The sequence below is a fragment of the Suncus etruscus genome, assembly GCF_024139225.1.
Source record: "Suncus etruscus isolate mSunEtr1 chromosome 15 unlocalized genomic scaffold, mSunEtr1.pri.cur SUPER_15_unloc_3, whole genome shotgun sequence".
NCBI lineage: Eukaryota > Metazoa > Chordata > Mammalia > Eulipotyphla > Soricidae > Suncus > Suncus etruscus.
In genome coordinates this window covers 79,812-99,700 of record NW_026060297.1, presented here as the reverse complement: position 1 = coordinate 99,700, position 19,889 = coordinate 79,812, and the positions used below count along the sequence as shown (strand labels likewise).

At 41.9% G+C, this 19,889-nt stretch overlaps 2 protein-coding genes across 2 annotated transcripts in view; both read left to right on the top strand.

Moving 5' to 3' along the window:
- LOC126000480 (zinc finger protein 688-like) overlaps nucleotides 1-19,889 on the top strand; it is a gene marked incomplete at its 3' end in the record, with an annotated part of 128,739 nt that overhangs the window by 30,530 nt on the left and 78,320 nt on the right. The gene's annotated exons all lie outside the window — the stretch shown is intronic.
- Nucleotides 15,271-19,889, top strand: part of LOC126000482 (zinc finger protein 208-like) — a 58,953-nt gene continuing 54,334 nt past the window's right edge. The window contains 3 exon segments of the mRNA XM_049767746.1: nucleotides 15,271-15,394; nucleotides 16,026-16,039; nucleotides 17,038-18,106. Coding sequence (XP_049623703.1) covers nucleotides 15,271-15,394; nucleotides 16,026-16,039; nucleotides 17,038-18,106 — 1,207 coding nt within the window.

The window sequence follows — 19,889 nt, the reverse complement described above, 5'->3', positions numbered from 1 at the left end:
ATGTTTTAGCCTCTTTCATTAGGGACCCAGTCTATACCTGAGTTGCTATCCTCTTCATTGTCTTTTACCCATGAATGATACCTCTCTGCCAGGGCATTGTGGGGTGAAGCCTGCGCTGATCTCCTGGTTGGAAGTAGGAGACCTTGAAGGGCTGCAGAGAGGCATATTTCCAGGTAAGTGTGGGAATAATCCCCTGACTCAGTCCCTGGTGTGTGTAGCATCCTGGGCCTATAGAAATGTGTGTGCTGAGCCTTTTGTGTCAGGCTACTATATCGGGGTGAGGGTCTTTTCCATTCTATTATCTGCCTTTGATGCTGAATCCCAGTATGTTCTGGAATTTTGCTACCTTGTCGTTGCTCTTTATAGTTCCCTTTCTGTTAATCATTAGAACAGAAGCTGAGATTCTGTGTCTTAACCTACCATCTGTGCTCTCTGTCTGGTTGCATAGTCCAGTATTGGGGTGCCCTTCTCAGCAGTAGCTAGATGTCCCTCTCACCAGTCTTTGTACACTTCCCTTCACCATGACATTTAGCAGGGTATTTGTTATTCCAAAGAAGGGGTTCTTTTTATCCGGTTTTGATACCTACTTATTGTTGCTGTTAGGGTTTAATCTGGCTCTTTTCTTCAGATTAGCTTCTAATGGTTTCAGGTGCCATTATAGGATACTAGAGGTGAACTTGATCCACCACTTAGAAAGTCAACACCCTCTCTGTTATACTATGTATTGGACATGATTATTAAATATACTAAGAAATTATTTTGGGGGCCACACCTGGTTGTGCTCAGGAGTTACTCCTGGCTGGTGGGCCTATATAGAAAGCTGGGTATTGAACCTGAGTCTGTCCTGTCACCTCAATGCAAGCATACACCCTATTCCTCTGCTTCCACTCTGGCCCCAAACCGTAAGATATTTTATATTTGTTGTATGGTAATGTATGTATCAGTAATGCTCAGGAGTTACTCTGGATCTGCACAAGCCAATTACTCCTTGCATGGCTTTAGAGACTATTTGTGATGCTAGAATAAAACTCGAGTCAGCTAGTTTCAAAGAAAACTTCCTTACCGTGGGGTTTTTTATCTGTACCACTGAGTATGTTTACTCTGTTCCAAGGAAAATTCGCACTGAACTATTCACTGCAATCCTCTGACTTATCTTCTCTTTTCTCAAAACTGATTTATTACCTTAAAATATGTATTCATTCTATCACTTGAATTCACTCATCTGTACTAGGAAATTCACTGCAATCCTTCTGACTTTCTCTTTTCTTTACCTTCTCTTTTCTCTAAGCTGATTTAGTACCTTAAAACATGCATTCATCCATTACTTTTGTTGTATTTAACCAGTTTTCATTCAGCTAATATTTTGAGGGAGGGTTGGGCCACACCCCATGGTGCTCAGGGTTATTCCTGGCTCTGTGCTTAGAAATTGCTCTTGGCAGGTTCTGGGGACCATAAAGAAGCCGGCAATCAAACCCAGATTCATCCTGGGTTGGCCACGTGAAAGGCAAATGCCCTACCACTGCAATCTGTCCAACTCATTCAACTTATTCTTTTTTGGGGGTTTGGTTTTTGGGCCACATCCAGTGACACTCAGAGGTTGCTCCTGGTTATGCACTCAGAAAAATTGCTCCTGGAGATTGGTAAAAGATTTGCTGCAGGGTGGTCTTGGAAGTGCTCTTGCATTGGGAATACTTTTAGAGCTAAGTCCGGTTTCAAGTAACAGTCCACATTAGGGGGAGTTGGTAGGGATGGCCGCACAGCATGAATCTGCAGGGGAGTTGATTGCCTGTTCTTGCAGGGGACGAGGTGTGGGTTTGACTGGGTGTCCCTTTGCTTGGGTGCTGGGTACTGGTCCGTTGGAGTAGGAGGTCAGTCTTGATGCCTAATGGATTAAGAACTGAGGGTAAAGAGTTTTAATACGGTGGGAGGTCTGGATGGGATTGAGGGATGAAGGGATAGTTGGATTTCCAAAAGGGGGAAAAGGGGAAAGTATATGGAAGGGGTAGGAAGGAAGAAAAGAGAAAATACATTAGAAAGGGAGAAGAGGGGGGCCGGGAAGGTGGCGCTGGAGATAAGGTGTCTGCCTTGTAAGCGCTACCAAGGAACGGACCGCGGTTCGATCCCCCGGCGTCCCATATGGTCCCCCAAGCTAGGGGCGATTTCTGAGCACATAGCCGGGAGTAACCCCTGAGCGTCAAACGGGTGTGGCCCCCCAAAAAAAAAGAAAGGGAGAAGAGGAAAGAAAAAAGGAAAAGAGAAGAAAAGAAAAAATAAAAAAGAAAGTAGTGAGAAGAGAGGAGAAAATAGCAAGGGAATGCTAGTTTGCCTGAATGCATTTAATGAGTAGGGCCTGTAGTATAAATCTGTACGTTACAGTTGCTACTTTGGTGGTCTGACAGGTCATGTGCTTCAAATCCTAAAAGAAGGTATAACCTAGAGATAAAGTGTATGTTAAAGAGTTTTCTCGGTCTCAAGAAGGTCAGGGGCTGTGATGGAAAGGTGCATGTGAACCCACACACCACAAGAAAATCCCAAAAGACAATGGGGAAACCTAAACTTCCAACATAAGTATAAGATCTGTATTACACCACCTCCTTAGCTGCTTTTCCTCAAAAGTAGTCTCTTGCATCACTTTGTTCCTTTAATTACTTTGTTAATTCATCTTTTAAAAATGTTTGCTCTACAGATACATAGGTGAGCACATATTTTTATTCCTATTTTTATCTTTTTTGGATGTGTGACCTGTTTCAGTTTTCTTCTATGTCCACCCCCAAATGCACCAACAGTATAATGTACACCATTTCTCCCTGCAAAGGCACACTAATAAAAGGGGAATTCCTACATATAAAAATGAGCTGTTATCTACTAAGGATAAGAACTCATACTTGTTTACAATACAGGGATAACTCCCACCTTGAAAATATATCATGTGGACCCAACTTAGACCCTCGGTGATTAGACACCATTCGTCCAGTCTTGAACCCTGGATCCCAGACATAGAAAGGACAAAGTTCTTCAGAACAGCTACGGGAAACAAATCCCATCCGGAACATCCTTAATACTGCTGGGCCACCAACAAGTGCCAGTTCTACTATGATGTCCTGACAACAAGGAAAATGGGAACAATTTGACCTAAGAGTAGGTTATCCTACCTCACCAGCTAACGATAAGACAAAATCAGAAGACTTGTCACCTTTTGGTTGGTCCAAAAGTGAAGATTGCGATTTATAGATGTTTGGCTGCTAGAACCATGACTGGACTGTATGTATCTTAGGAAAGCGCTAGTCTAGGGTTTGAATTACGACCTGCAGAACCACCATGATCCCCAGTTCCAAAGGTCTGGTTGAGACCATTGCAATGGAAAGGGGCTTCTGGAAACACAATGAAAGATGCTATCCTAGGTTCCATCCTAGGATCAGTGCATAGATCAAGACCACCAACCACAGAAGATGGATTAAAATGACACTGGGAACAGAACTCCTAGAACCACAAAGAAAGACTTCATCATAAGTCCCACTCCTGGACCTGTGCAGATACTGAGATCTCTAGATACAGAGGTCTGATTTTATAACCCAGGACGGAGCAGAAATCTTCCAAACACCACAAAAGCCCCAAGGGGAAAGTAAATGAATCTGAATGGAGTCTATAGTTAATCCCATGACAATATACTCCAAGTGTGGAGAAACCCCATATCTCTTAGGCCAAGTGAATTCCTTTTTGAATGACCTCAGTACTTACTGTGCCAGTGCAGGAGGGAAAAAAAGGCAAAAAGCACAAAAGATTTTTTATTTTTTATATACTTTTTAATTATTTATTTTTATTTTTATTTACCTATCTACTTTTGTAGATTTCTTTGTTTGGTGTGGTTATTGAAGTTGTTGTCCCCATTTATATTTATGTTTTTTCTTTCTTTTCTTTATGTGCCCTGCCATGTTTTTTATCTCAAGACCATGGCTTTTTTTTTGTGGTGCTTATTGTTATTGTGGGAGTGCTCACTGGATATTTGACACTTTTTTGTACTGTTGGGGTGTTTCACCTTATTTTTCTCATTCATCTCTCAAACCGATGATGCGAGCCTCTAGAAGGATTCCGCCCATGTTCGACATATTAGAATTTTTTCTTTTTTATTTAAACACCTTGATTACATACATGATTGTGTTTGGGTTTCAGTCATGTAAAGAACACCACCCATCACCAGTGCAACATTCCTATCACCCATGTCCCAAGTCTCCCTCCTACCCACCCGACCCCCGCCTGTACTCTAAACAGGCTCTCAACTCATCACTGTTTGTGGTGAGCTTCCTGAGGTGAGCTGGAACTTCCAGCTCTTTTCTCTTTTGTGTCTGAAAATTATTATTGCAAGAATGTCTTTCATTTTTCTTAAAACCCATAGATGAGTAAGACCATTCTGTGTTTTTCTCTCTCTCTCTGACTTATTTCACTCAGCATAATAGATTCCGTGTACATCCATGTCTAGGAAAATTTCATGACTTCATCTCTCCTGACAGCTGCATAATATTCCATTGTGTATATGTACCACAGTTTCTTTAGCCATTTGTCTGTTGAAGGGCATCTTGGTTGTTTCCAGAGTCTTGCTATGGTAAATAGTGCTGCAATGAATATAGGTGTAAGGAAGGGGTTTTTGTATTGTATTTTTGTGTTCCTAGGGTATATTCCTAGGAGTGGTATAGCTGGATCATATGGGAGCTCGATTTCCAGTTTTTGGAGGAATCTCCATATCGCTTTCCAGAAAGGTTGAACTAGACGGCATTCCCACCAGCAGTGGATAAGAGTTCCTTTCTCTCCACATCCCCGCCAACACTGTTTATTCTCATTCTTTGTGATGTGTGCCATTCTCTGTGGTGTGAGGTGGTATCTCATCGTTGTTTTGATTTGCATCTCCCTGATGATTAGTGATGTGGAGCACTTTTTCATGTCTCTTTTGGCCCTTTGTATTTCTTCTTTGTCAAAGTGTCTGTTCATTTCTTCTCCCCATTTTTTGATGGGATTAGATGTTTTTTTCTTGTAAATTTCTGTCAGTGCCTTGTATATTTTGGAGATTAGCCCCTTATCTGATGGGTATTGGGTAAATAGTTTCTCCCACTCAGTGGGTGGCTCTTGTATCCTGGGCACTATTTCCTTTGAGGTGCAGAAGCTTCTCAACTTAATATATTCCCATCTGTTAATCTCTGCTTTCACTTGCTTGGAGAGTGCAGTTTCCTCCTTGAAGATGCCTGTAATGTCCTGGAGTGTTTTGCCTATGTGCTGTTCTATATATCTTATGGTTTTGGGTCTGATACCGAGGTCTTTAATCCAATGGATTTTACCTTCGTACATGATGTTAGCTGGGGTTCTAAGTTCAATTTTTTGCAAGTGGCTATCCAATTGTGCCAACACCACTTGTTGAAGAGGCTTTCGCTGCTCCATTTAGGAATTCCTGCTCCTTTATCAAAAATTAGGTGATTGTATGTCTGGGGAACATTTTCTGAGTATTCAAGCCTATTCCACTGATCTGAGGTCCTGTCCTTATTCCAATACCATGCTGTTTTGAGAACTATTGCTTTGTAGTATAGTTTAAAGTTGGGGAAAGTAATTCCTCCCATATTCTTTTTCCCAATGAATTCTTTAGCTATTATAGGGTGTTTATTGTTCCAAATGAATTTCAAAAGTGCCTGATCCACTTCTTTAAAGAATGTCATGGGTATCTTTAGAGGGATAGCATTAAATCTGTATAATGCCTTGGGGAGTATTGCCATTCTGATGATGTTAATCTTGTCAATCCATGAGCAGGGTATGCGTTTCCATTTCTGTGTGTCCTCTCTTATTTCTTGGAGCAGAGTTTTATAGTTTTCTTTGTGTAGGTCCTTCACTTTTTTAGTCAAGCAGATTCCAAGATATTTGAGTTTGTGTGGCACTATTGTGAATGGGGTTGTTTTCTTAATGTCCATTTCATCCTTACTACTATTGGTGTATAGAAAGGCCATTGATTTTTGTGTGTTAATTTTGTAGCCTGCCACCTTGCTAAATGAGTCTATTGTTTCTAGAAGCTTTTTGGTAGAGTCTTTAGGGTTTTCTAAGTAGAGTATCATGTCATCTGCAAACAAAGGCCATTGATTTTTGTGTGTTAATTTTGTAGCCTACCACCTTACTATATGAGTCTATTGTTTCTAGAAGCTTTTTGGTAGAGTCTTTAGGGTTTTCTAAGTAGAGTATCATGTCATCTGCAAACAGTGAGAGCTTGACTTCTTCCTTTCCTATCTGGATTCCCTTGATATCTTTTTCTTGCCTAATCGCTATAGCAAGTACTTCCAATGCTATGTTCAATAGGAGTGGTGAGAGAGGACAGCCTTGTCTTGTGCCAGAATTTAGAGGGAAGGCTTTTAGTTTTTCTCCATTGAGGATAATATTTGCCACTGGCTTGTGGTAGATGGCCTTAACTATATTGAGAAAGGTTCCTTCCATTCCCATCTTGCTGAGAGTTTTGATCAAGAATGGGTGTTGGACCTTATCAAATGCTTTCTCTGCATCTATTGATATGATCATGTGGTTTTTATTTTTCTTGTTATTGATGTTGTGTATTATGTTGATAGATTTACGGATGTTAAACCATCCTTGCATTCCTGGGATGAAACCTACTTGATCGTAGTGGATGATCTTAATGAGGCATTGAATCCTATTTGCCAGGATTTTGTTGAGGATCTTTGCATCTGCATTCATCAGCGATATTGGTTTATAATTTTCTTTTTTTGTAGCATCTCTGTCTGGTTTAGGTATCAAGGTGATGTTGACTTAATAAAAGCTATTGGAAGTGTTTCCGTTTGTTCAATTTCATGAAAGAGTCTTGCCAGGATTGGTAGTAGTTCCTCTTGGAAAGTTTGAAAGAATTCATTAGTGAATCCATCTGGGCCTGGGCTTTTGTTTTTCGGCAGACATTTGATTACCGTTTTAATTTAATCAGTGGTGATGGGGGTGTTTAGATATGCTACATCCTCTTCCTTCAACCGTGGAAGATTATAAGAGTCCAAGAATTTATCCATTTCTTCCAGGTTCTCATTTTTAGTGGCGTAGATTTTCTCAAAGTAGTTTCTGATTACCCTTTGAATCTCTGTCATATCAGTAGTGATCTCTGCTTTTTTATTCCTAATACGAGTTATCAAGTTTCTCTCTCTCTCTCTTTCTTTGTTAGGTTTGCCAGTGGTCTATCAATCTTGTTTATTTTTTCAAAGAACCAACTTCTGCTTTCGTTGATCTTTCGGATTGTTTTTTGGGTTTCCACTTCATTGATTTCTGCTCTCAGCTTTGTTATTTCCTTCTGCCTTCCTATTTTTGGGTCCTTTTGTTGAGCACTTTCTAGTTCTATTAGCTGTGTCATTAAGCTACTCAGGTAAGCTCCTTCTTCCTTCCTGATGTGTGCTTGCAAAGCTATAAATTTTCCTCTCAGTACTGCTTTTGCTGTGTCCCATAAGTTCTGATAGTTTGTGTCTTTATTGTCATTTGTTTCCAGGAACCTTTTGATTTCCTCCTTGATTTCAACTCGGACCCACTGGTTATTGAGTATGAGGCTATTTAACTTCCAGGTGTTAAAGTTTTTCTTCTGAGTTCCTTTGGAATTCACAAATAATTTCAGAGCCTTGTGGTCAGCGAAGGTAGTCTGCAAAATTTCTATTCTCTTGATATTATGGAGGTATGTTTTATGTGCCAGCATGTAGTCTATCCTGGAGAATGTCCCATGTACATTGGAGAAGAATGTGTATCCAGGTTTCTGGGGATGGAGTGTCCTATATATATCCATTAGGCCTTTTTCTTCCATTTCTTTCCTCAGGTCTAGTATATTCTTGTTGAGTTTCAGTCTGGTTGACCTGTCAAGTGTTGACAATGCCGTGTTGAGGTCTCCCACAATTATTGTGTTGCTATTGATATTATTTTTCAGATTTGTCAACATATTAGACTTTTACCCCAGTTTATTACTTTTCTCTTCTTCAAATAAAACCACATATCTTGAACTATCTAGTCCTGCCTCCCAGTTAGAGGGGGAAATGGGGAGGCACCAAGACCAAACAGGTGCAAGACTACAAAGTAGTAAACTAGGTACAGAGGGGACCACATATTCTAGCAGCCCAGAGGTGAGGGAGGAAGATATGGGAGGTAGGACAAAAACGGAGGTGTAGGGAGGACAAATTGCTGGTGGCAATCCCCCTGATTTTATGTAAATATGTACCTATAATATTATTGTCAACAATACGTAAGCCACTATGATCAAAATAAAAATTATATTAAAAATGCTCCTGGATTGGGGACCTTTTGGGACACCAGGGATTGAACCCAGATCCATCCTGGGTCAGCCACATGCAAGGCAAACACCCTAGTGCTGTGCTATCACTCCGCACCAGCCCAATCAACTAATTCTAACATTTTATATTTGGGTTGATTTTAGATGGTGGACCACAAGTTCCAATAGTGAAATTTCAGAAATTTGCTTTTGGAATGGAATATCCAATAAAGTATAAGATGGTAAGTGTTGCAAGTTTCAATTCAATATTATGATTGTGCTGGTTGGATACTCAATGCTGCAAGTACATAGTATTTATAAATTGGACCCTTTGGTACAACCATTTGACGTCCATAATAATCTTTGTACTACAGAGTATGCTGAGCACTCATTTGATGTCTGGCTTTTCATATGGTCCCCTAAGCCTGTGAGGATAAATTTCTGAGAGCAGAGTCAAGAATAAACTCTTGAACGCCACTGTGTGTGGCCCAAAAGCAAAAAAGAAAACAAACAAACAAACAAAAAAAAATGAACGTGGAGAAATTCAAGGGAGAGACAAGTAACTGAGAAACAGAAACACAGAGAAACAGCCAGACCCAGTTGGATGGAGCTGATCCTGTGCCACAGGCCGCACTCTGGGGGAAATCATCCTGCCCATACCTCAGTGGGAGTGAACAATCGGGGCATCTGTTGTGAAGTGAACCAGAATGAAGAGAGATTTCTTATGCCGGATCCAGTGACCACTGTGCAAAACTACCCTGAATCTGCTCTGCCCAGTCCCTGGACTCAGACCCCCACAGTGGGACCATCCTGGGAAAGGCGAACAACAGTGTTTGCTCTGAGCCCCTCACAGTCTCAAGCTAACCAGCACATTACCCATAGAGTAGAGCCACCTGAGTGTAAGCAACGTGGGGGGGACTTTGTGTGTGCCCTGCAACTTGAAGTTTTCTCAGACACCTCAGTACAAAGGATACCCCTGAGGGTCTGCGGGGTGCATATGCCCTGAGTCAACCTTCATGGCAGAGAGACACTAAGGAAGTCCAGAAACGAAAGAAGCAAAATACATGTCAGGAGTGCGGAAAGGTGATTTCTCAATCCTCACATCTTAATAGGCACAAGAGAATTCATACAGGAGAGAAACCTTTTACATGTCAGGAGTGTGGGAAGACTTTCACATTATCCTCATACCTTAATAGTCACAAGAGAATTCATACCGGACCTTATACATGTCATGAGTGTGGGAAGGCCTTTACTCATTCCACCTACCTTAATATTCATAAGAAAATTCATGCCGGAGAGAAACCTTATACATGTCAGGAGTGTGGGAAGGCCTTCTCTCATTCCTCAGGACTCTATATTCACAAGAAAATTCATACTGGACAGAAATATTATACATGTCAGGAGTGTGGGAAGGCCTTCACTCAATCCTCAGTTCTTTATCAATACAAGAAAATACATACCGAAGAGAAAACATATACACGTCAGGAGTGTGAGAAGGTCTTCACTCAATCATCAGGTCTTTATCAACACAAGAAAATACATACTGGAGAGAAACGATATACATGTCAGGAGTGTGGGAAGGCCTTCATTCAATCCTCAGTTCTTTATATGCACAAGAAAATTCATACTGGAGAGAAAACTTATACCTGTCAAGAGTGTGGGAATGCCTTCACTCGTTCCGATCACCTTAATAGTCACAAGAAAATTCATACTGGAGAGAAACCTTATACATGTCAGGAGTGTGGGAAGTCCTTCACTTGATCCGCAAACCTTACTAATCACAAGAAAATTCATACCAGAGAGAAACCTTATACATGTCAGGAGTGTGGGAAGGCCTTCTCTCAATCCTCAGGACTCTATATTCACAAGAAAATTCATACTGGAGAGAAACCGTATACATGTCAGGAGTGAGAGAAGGCATTCACTCAATCCTCAGGACTCTATATTCACAAGAAAATTCATACTGGAGAGAAACTTTATACTTGTCAGTAGTGTTGGAAGGCCTTCACTCAATTCTCATGTCTTTATATTCACAAGAGAATTATATTGGAGAGAAGTCTCATGCATGTCAAGAGTGTGGGAAGTCCTTTACTCTGTCCTCACAACTGCATGTTGAATTTTTTTTTTTGGTTTTTGGGCCACACCCGGCGGTGCTCAGAGGTTACTCCTGGCTGTCTGCTCAGAAATAGCTCCTGGCAGGCATGGGGGACCATATGGGACACCAGGATTCGAACCAAACACCTTTGGTCCTGGATCGGCTGCTTGCAAGGCAAACACCGCTGTGCTATTTCTCCGGGCCCTACAACCGCATGTTGAGATTCCCTTCTCGGTGGCAATTGGATGCCTCTCTGTTCTGTTTCCACATAGTTGTCTTTGCCTTAGATTATTTTCAGCGATTCCCCAAGTATTTTTTACTCTCTCATATCTTGAGATGGCCTTGCTGGGTGTTCTTGGTTGCTCCTGGTCCTGTGCTCCTCAACCAATTCTGGTTCCCTCAGAGAACAGTATGTGATAGCTGTGATTGAACCTGGGTACACTCCTTCAATGTAAATGCCACTTCTTAGGAATACTAAGAAAAACATTTTTTCTTTTGGGAGTGACCCAGTGATTGTTATGGATTACTCATCTTTATTCTCAGGTATTATTCCTGGCAGTGCTTTGGGTAGTATATGTGTTGCCAGAAATTGAATTCGGTTCAGCCACTTGCAAGGTCAATACCTCCCAAGCTGTCATAAATCTCAGTCCCACTAGAAAATTTTGTTTGTTTCTTTCTTGGGTCACTCTCAGGATCCTCAGGGGTTACCTGTGTTGAGAAATCACTCATGGCAGGCTTGGGGAACCATATTCAATTCTACCAATGGGACTGGTGTCCTTCTTGTATTGTCAGCATGCAAGGCAAATGCCCCACCACTGTGCTGTCACTTCGCACATAGAAATATATTTTTGATTTGTATGTTTACCATATTTTCTGGCGTATAAGACAAAGAGGCATATAAGACTACTGCCTAATTTTACAGTTAAAACATAGGCTTAGGCCTATATTTGCTGTATTAGATAGAATGTTCCTTGCCACAACTGTATCTTCCACAGTGAGCCAATCAAAACAAGCAAAGGTCCAAAGGTTATACTGTAATAGATGTCCTCTCTGCCTCTGGCCAATCTGAGCAGACTTTTTACAGTATAGATTCGGGTCCAGAACATTGTCTAGTTTGCATGCATAAAAGGCCTGCTTGAATTGGTTGACTTAGAGAGGCGGTATGAGCAGCCTGGCAGTGATTTGTGCAGGATCGATGTGGAAAATTCGTTTTGTGGCAATATTCAGACAATTTTTGTTTAGTGGCATATCGAAACATTTTTCAGGATATACTCTGCATATAAGATGACTCCCGATTTTTGGTTTACTATTTTTTGTTTCAAAAGTCGTCTTATACACCGGAAAATATGGTAAATTGTAGAAGAGTTAGCTCAGCAGAACCCTAAAGTGTATTTTTTATATTCCTCATTTTGATTCTCTTAATCTGTTTTCCCTATTCTTTTTTTGTTTGTTTTTAGACTACACCCAATGACACTCAGGGGTTGCTCCTGGCTTTGCGCTTAGAAATTGCTCCTGGGGGCCAGTGAGTTAGCACGAAGGTAAGGTGTTTGCCTTGCGTGCAGAAGGACAGTGTTTCGAATTCCTTAATCCCATATGGTCCCCAGAGCCTGCCAGGAGCAATTTCTGAGCTTAGAGCAAGGAGTAACCCCTGAGAGATGCTGCGTGTGACCGAGATACCAAATAAAAGAAAAAAAAGAAAAGAAATTGCTCCTGGCTGGGGGGCTATAAGTGATGCCTGGTAATTGAACTGCGGTCCATCCTAGGTTAGCACTTGCAAGGCAGGCGCCTTATTGCTAGACCCGTTTTCCCTATTCTTTAGGCTGAGTTAGTATCTGAAAACAACAACGAATATATAGTTACTTTGTGGCCTATTCAACCAGGTTTGATTCAACTCATTTTTCGTGTGTTTGGTTTTGGGCCACAACTGCAGTCTCACGTGCTACTCCTGGCTCTGTGCTCAGAAATTATTCCTGGCCAGCTATGGGAGTCATAGAATGACAGATCATTGATGACAGGTCAGCACATTCAAAATACCTTCCCTGTTGTTTCTTTTCTTGACCCACTCAAATTTTTTACTACTTTTAAAAACTGGTGATGGGTGAGCCCATAATATCATTATAACAGTGTCTCTTTGATCAGTTTCTATTCAGTTTTTTGTTTTTTTTTTGTTTTTGTTTTTGTTTTTTGCTTTTGGTGCTCAGCCGTTACTTTTGGCTATGTGCTTGGAAATCACTTCTGGCAGGTTCAGGGGACCATATGAGAATCTGGAAAGTAAGCCCGGCCAATCCCAGGCCAGAAAGGCAAATGCCCTACTCTTGTGCTATCTCTCCGGCCTTGCACTCAGTTAAATTTATTGAGGTTTTTCGATCAATCCTGGCAGTGCTCAGGGTTTACTCCTTGCACTGTGCTCAGAAAATTTTCCTGTCTGGAGAAGGGGACATAGGGGAGGGATATCAGAGACCCAACCTGGACCAGCTTCATGCAAGGCTCAGCCCTCCCCATTTTGCATTTTTCTAGCCTATCAACAAATTCTTACATTGCATGTTTGGGTTGGTTTTAGTATGCAGACCAGAAGTTCGGAATTCCACCTTCCTAAAAATTTCTTTTGGAAAGAGATCTCCAAAGAGGAGTGACTTGATAAGATTTGCAAATTTCAAATCAATATTTATATTCAGTTGCAGGACTACTCAGTGGTAGAAACACATTGGACTTGTACAGTGGGGCCCGTTAAGCCAGCTCTTTTACCACATCGATGTTCTCTGCACTGGCGGGAGTATCCAGAGCCTGTCATGAAGTCACCCATTAGTCTCACAAGTTCAAAAGTCAGTACAATGATTTGTGTACTTGAAAGGTCTTAATATTATTTTTCAGAGCCAAGGAATTCTGTGATTTGTGTGAGAAATGGTTTAGGGAGGGAAGAGATACAGTGATTTTGATTGATATAATATTAGGCCAAGTGTTTCAGCTGGCTCATTGTGAATTGGATGTGTATTCCAGTGGGAAGGTCTCTTCTCACCATGTGTGGAGATGGAAACATGATTCTCATTCAGCACCGTACATGGACCCCAAGTCACATCAATTATGATCAGGGAGCACAAAGGCAGAGTAAACCAGAGCACTGGCTGGTGGGAGCCCCTAGTATAGAAAAACTGAAAAAAATAAAGTCAGCTCATTGTTATTTGGGAAGAACATGCCTAGAGTGAGACTTGTTTTTGTTTTGGAGTGATACCTGCCACACGCAAGGATTCCTCTGGTGTTGGGCCCATTTTGGAGGTCTGGGATTAATTCCTAACTGGATGCTCCTTGCTGTCCTACAGCTCTGACTTCACTGAGGTATTAAAATTCACATGTGGTCGTCTTCTTTCTGTTTTGTGGATCCCACCAGGCCTTAAGTTATATACTCTACTCATAGGTCCCAAATTGAGCCATAATCAATCCTCATATGAGGATGTGCTCTCAGAAATCATTCCTGGCAGCCCTCAGGGATCTCTGTCGGATGTCATGGATCAAACCTGGGTCCTTCCTGGGTTGACTGCATGCAAGTCAAATGCCCTACCCCTGGGCTATCGCTCTGATCCCAAGAAAGGAGTTTCTATCTGTGTGTTCATGTGTGTCTGGCCAGTGCCCAGAGTTGTGGCCCATCAGGCATTTCAGGCCTCAGTGCAGGCACTTCCAGTCAGGGCTTCTCTCTGGTGCTCACAGCAATGTCTTCTTAAAGAGATTTGTGACAATGGCCTTGCTGCAGCTCTTTATGAATAATATAGACAAGTGGAGATGGGACTGCACCTTTTGAAATCCTGTTCCCAGGTAGGGGGAGAGTGTGAGCTTAGAGAAAAACAGGGTGGGAGGACAGGCATGTGCAGCACCCCAGTGTCAGGGTATGACTTCTTGTCAAGGTGCTACACACTGTTATTTGAGGCCACTTTTGTCCTAGTTTGCTTTGTTTGGTTTGAGGGCCATACCCAATAGTGCACAGGCCTGGTCCCTGAATCTGTGTTCTTCGGTCACCCTTGGCATGTCTCAGACTCTATGAGGTCCTGGGTTCCAGCATTGATCTCCTGGTAATATGGACTCCTATCATGTTGCAAAAGAAATCCTTGACCCCCGAATTTCTGCCTCATCTGGGTTCATCTCTATTACTAATTTTTAGTTCTGGCACCACAACCAGTAGGGGATTCTCCTGACTCTGCTCTCAGATGTCCTTTCTACTCTGTGTGATGGATCATAAGAGGAGTCTGGGGTTCTCTCTGGGCCAGCCAAGTGCAAGGCAAGTTCCCTCCTGGCTGTTTACTAGGTCAGCACAACGTTCTTCATTTGCATTTTATTTAAGCTTCCAGATGGTCGGCTGATGCGTGGGCATATGTCTTCTCACTGACTTCATTTAGGACCATACACGGAAGTTTGCACACATTCCGGGTTCCTAAGTCAAAACTCTGGGTGAAATTATTTCTGATATACTAGAAACTAAGTTGCTGGGTCCTTTCCTGTGAATGCTGTTCCCTGTGGTTGTTAGGTATGATTTCTTTGTGCTGTTCTATCTCAGATTGTTTTGTTTTGATTAGAATTATATCCCATTTTTCGATACTCGGCTTATTCTTGACTCTGCACCAAGGAGGAGTTATTCCTGACAACATTAGGTGACCCAAGTCTAAACCAGAGATTGACCTTGGATCGACCCTGTCTGGAAACCCCTGGCTGTTTTGAATGTATGTTGGCTGAACTATAGGGATTTCTGGAGCTTGTCACCCAGGCTATTTAGAGGTGCCTATTTACATATTGACTTTCAAGCTGATTCCTTCTGACGGTAGGACTTGAGTCTCTTTAGGAAACCAGGAGGTTCCTTTTCTACTTCTTGAACTTGGGTGAGCTTGGGCCCTGACCCCTCCTGTGTGTGCTGCCTCAGGACATGGTGGCCTTCCCCGATGTGGCTGTGATCTTCTCCCCAGAGGAGTGGCTGTGCCTGGACACCTCTCAATGGAAACTCTACAGAGATGTGATGTTGGAAACCTACCAGCACCTGCGGGACATAGGTAAGAGCTGCCTTGGTGCACCTGTTAAACAGTCCCTCGGAGAGAATCAAATATTCGTCAGGTATCTGCATTCAATAGGGGACCTGACTTTGCAGTTCCCCAAAGACAAGCCCCTCCATATTGTTTTAACCTCCCAGGTTTGACTTTCTATCTTAGTAGATTCCAGTTATATAATTGTAAATGTCATTCCACGGTGCTAAGAAATAGTGCATTGTGTATGGTGTTTGCCTTGACCTCTGTGCACCGGATTTGATCCAGGCTGCACATTGATCTTGGAAGCCTCCAGGGATTATTCTTGAACCTAGGGCTAGATTTCTGCCTGAACCACTGTGAGTACATCCTACATTTCTCCCAAATGCAAGCCATTTAATTTTTGTAAGTTTGGGGAAGATCGTGACCATACATGGGAGTACTCAGAGCTTAGGAACTACTCCTGCCATTATTCGTGATCACTTGGAGTGCTACCAATCAAATGACTCTACCAGTGTCCAATTTCCCATGAGTCCTACTTGGTTGTGAGCACGTTTGACTTGGCTCATGAGTTATTTAGGTTATCAAGACATCAGCGCCTCCCTGTCATCTTTGGCTGGTGTAATGCAGGCAATCAAACCTGAGGATTCTGTACTCAAAGTATGTTTCCTAATTGTACTGTTTCCCAGGCCCTACTTTTCTTTTGTTGTTTTGTTTCTTTTGTTTTGGTGTTGATTCTTTTGGGGTATACCCAACAGATCTCAGGCTTTCATCTGGCTCTGCACTCTGGAGTCAATCCTGGCATGGCTTGGTAGTGTTGGGGATCAAGCCCTGAGTGTCCCTGAAGAACCTACATGCCTCTATCTTAAATTATCAGTATAATGTCACGATCTGCTTGGTCCAGACACTAAGGGAATGCCAGAATAATGTGAGTTCAATGAATTTGGCGGTGAGAAAGGGGCCATGTTCAGAAATGATGTGCATCTAAATCCAACTTTATTGAATACTATAAAGATGTTTTAAACAAGACTTCCATGTTTGTCTCTAACCATGAATCATTCCTCTGGGCAGGACAGTGCAGGGTGAAGCCTGCGCTGATCTCCTGGTTGGAAGAAGGAGCCCTTGGTAAGCTGCAGAGAGGTGTGTTTGAAGGTGAGTGTGAGACAAGCCCAAGACTCAGACCTTGTGGAGGACTGTGGTAGCTTCCTGGACACATGTAAAATGTGGGTGTTGAGCAGTGTGTGTTGGTCTCCTGGATCAGGGGTGCATTACTTCTCCTGATCCAGTTTACAGCTCTTGATGCTAAGGCCCACAATGCTGTGGAGCTTGGCTTTCTTGACTTTGCTCTTTCTGGTTGCCTGGCTGTCAGTTTTTGTGAATCTGGATCCTCAACCACTTTCTATGCTTCTATGCTAATTATACAACCCCATGTTGGGGTTCTCTTCTCAGGGACAGCTGGACACCCTTGTGTTTTATGTGTCCACAATCTTCTTTTTGCTTTTGGATCAAATTCAGTGATTCCCCAATTTTTTTCTCTCATTTAATTTGTTTGTTTGTTTGTTTGTTTGTTTGTTTTTGGGTCAGACGCTGCAGGGCTCATGGGTCACTTCTGGATCCCTGCTCAGAAATCACTCTTGGCAGTCACGGGAGAGAAGCCTTATACATGTCAGGAGTGTGGCAAGGCATTTGCTCAATCCTCAGCCCTTAACAGACACATGAAAATTCATACAGGAGAGAAGCCTTATTCATGTCAGGAGTGTGGAAAGGCATTTACTCAATCCTCAGCCCTTAACGTACACATGAAAATTCATACAGGAGAGAAGCCTTATTCATGTCAGGAGTGTGGAAAGGCATTTGCTCAATCCTCAAACCTTTCTGATCACATGAAAATTCATACAGGAGAGAAGCCTTATTCATGTCAGGAGTGTGGAAAGGCATTTGCTCAATCCTCAGCCCTTAACGTACACATGAAAATTCATACAGGAGAGAAGCCTTATTCATGTCAGGAGTGTGGAAAGGCATTTGCTCAATTCTCAGCCCTTAACAAACACATGAAAGTTCATACAGGAGAGAAGCCTTATTCATGTCAGGAGTGTGGAAAGGCATTTGCTCAATCCTCATACCTTTCTGCTCACATGAAAATTCATACAGGAGAGAAGCCTTATTCATGTCAGGAGTGTGGAAAGGCATTTGCTCAATCCTCAAACCTTTCTGATCACATGAAAATTCATACAGGAGAGAAGCCTTATTCATGTCAGGAGTGTGGAAAGGCATTTGCTCAATCCTCAACCCTTAACAAACACATGAAAATTCATACAGGAGAGAAGCCTTATTCATGTCAGGAGTGTGGAACGGCATTTGCTCGATCCTCAATCCTTAACAAACACATGAATATTCATACAGGAGAGAAGCCTTATTCATGTCAGGAGTGTGGCAAGGCATTTGCTCAATCCTCAGCCCTTAACGTACACATGAAAATTCATACAGGAGAGAAGCCTTATTCATGTCAGGAGTGTGGAAAGGCATTTGCTCAATCCTCAACCCTTAACAAACACATGAAAGTTCATACAGGAGAGAAGCCTTATTCATGTCAGGAGTGTGGAAAGGCATTTGCTCGATCCTCAAGCCTTTCTGATCACATGAAAATTCATACAGGAGAGAAGCCTTATTCATGTCAGGAGTGTGGAAAGGCATTTGCTCAATCCTCACACCTTAACACACACATGAAAATTCACAAAAGGGGCCGGATCAATAGCATGGAGGTAAGGCATTTGTCTTACATGCAGAAGATTGGTGGTTCCAATTCCGACATCCCATTTGGTCCCCTGAGCCTGCCAGGAGATATTTCTGAGCATAGAGCCAGGAGTAACTCCTGAGTGCTGCCAAGTATGACACAAAAACCAAAGGAAAGAAAAAAGAAAATTCACAAAAGATAAAAGCCTTATTTGTGTCAGGAATGTGGAAAGGTGTTTGCTCAATCCTCAAAGTTTCTTAGGCACATGAATATTCCTGGAGAGAAGCTTTTAGCCTTATTTGGACTGTAGCACAGCCTTCTGTAAATCTCAAGACACATTTCAATTTATATAGGAGATAAGCTTTATTCATATCAAGAATGTGGGGAGGCATATGCTTATTGCTCATAGCTTGTTAGACACATGAATACTGGAGAGAAACTTTACTTATATTAGCTGAGTGTGAAAAAGACTTCACCCAAACCTCAACCGTTTCTGGGTAGTACATTACTGATTCGTACTGATAAGAAGACTTACTCATGTCAGAAGTATGGAATGTCCTTCAATAAATCCTCAAAACTTAATTTCCACAATTACATTCAAACGGAAGTTAAGTCTTATACATGTCAGGATATGGAAATGCCTTTGCTTAGTCCTCAAACCTTTCTATACACATGAATGTTCATACAAGAGAAGAGTGCTATTGTCTGGAGTGGGGGAAGGCTTATACTTTCTGCTCAAGCCTTCAAAAGCATAAGAAAATCTATCCTGGAAGGAAATGTGATTTATTAGAAGTGTGGATATTTTTTCACTGATATTGAAACTGTTTTATAGATATGAAATGTATTTGATTTTCTGAGAACCTCATGCAAAATGGTTGGTATTGGCCTTGCAAACCACTGTCTGGGGTTCAATGCTACAATTCTGTAGGGTTTCTCAAACTCAAAGGTATGGAGAACAGAGTCAGGAGTTACTTTTGAACATCATAGGGTGTCGCCCCATGAAATTCACTAACATAAAATTTAAACAAGACAATATTAACTTGAGAGAATGTGGAAAGGCCTGTTTACTTCTGAATTATTAACTGCATACAATTTATAGTTGGGAAATGTATTTGCCTTGGTAGCAGCCAACCAGGGTTTGAACCTCGACATTTCCTATGGTCTCCCAATATGCCAGGAGTAAAGGTTCCTATAGCAACGAATACAGCTGCATAACCTCGTTACTTGGCAGCTTTCTATTTATGAAGCTCTTTGACCCTTTCACTACTCTAGATCTGTCAGTTTTATAGCTGTAACATATTGGTCAATCAGTTATTTCTGCGTATGTCTCCTGATCACATTTATGTTAGGCTAATGTCTGTGTTGTACATAGCTCTGTCCATTTCTGTGTCCTACATGGCTCTCCTACATTTCCCCTCTTCTGCCTGTCATTCAGCAAAACCTTTTCTTTTTTTCTTTTTTTTGGTTTTTGGGCCACACCCATTTGACGCTCAGGGGTTACCCCTGGCTATGTGCACAGAAATTGCTCCTGGCTTGGGGGGACCGAATGGGACGCCAGGGGATCGTAATTAAGCTAGCAGTTGCATGGAGTCATTGACACTTCCATTCCCATCCTGGTTATTCTCACTCAACAGATAAAACCTTAGCTGAAATCCTTCTCTTTAATCATACTAAATTGGTCATGCTCCCAACAGAGATGGTGGAATGTATATTTTTCTTTTCGTTCTTTTTTTCTTTGTTTTTGGGCCACATCTGTGATGCTGAGGGATTTCTCCTGGATATGCGTTTAGA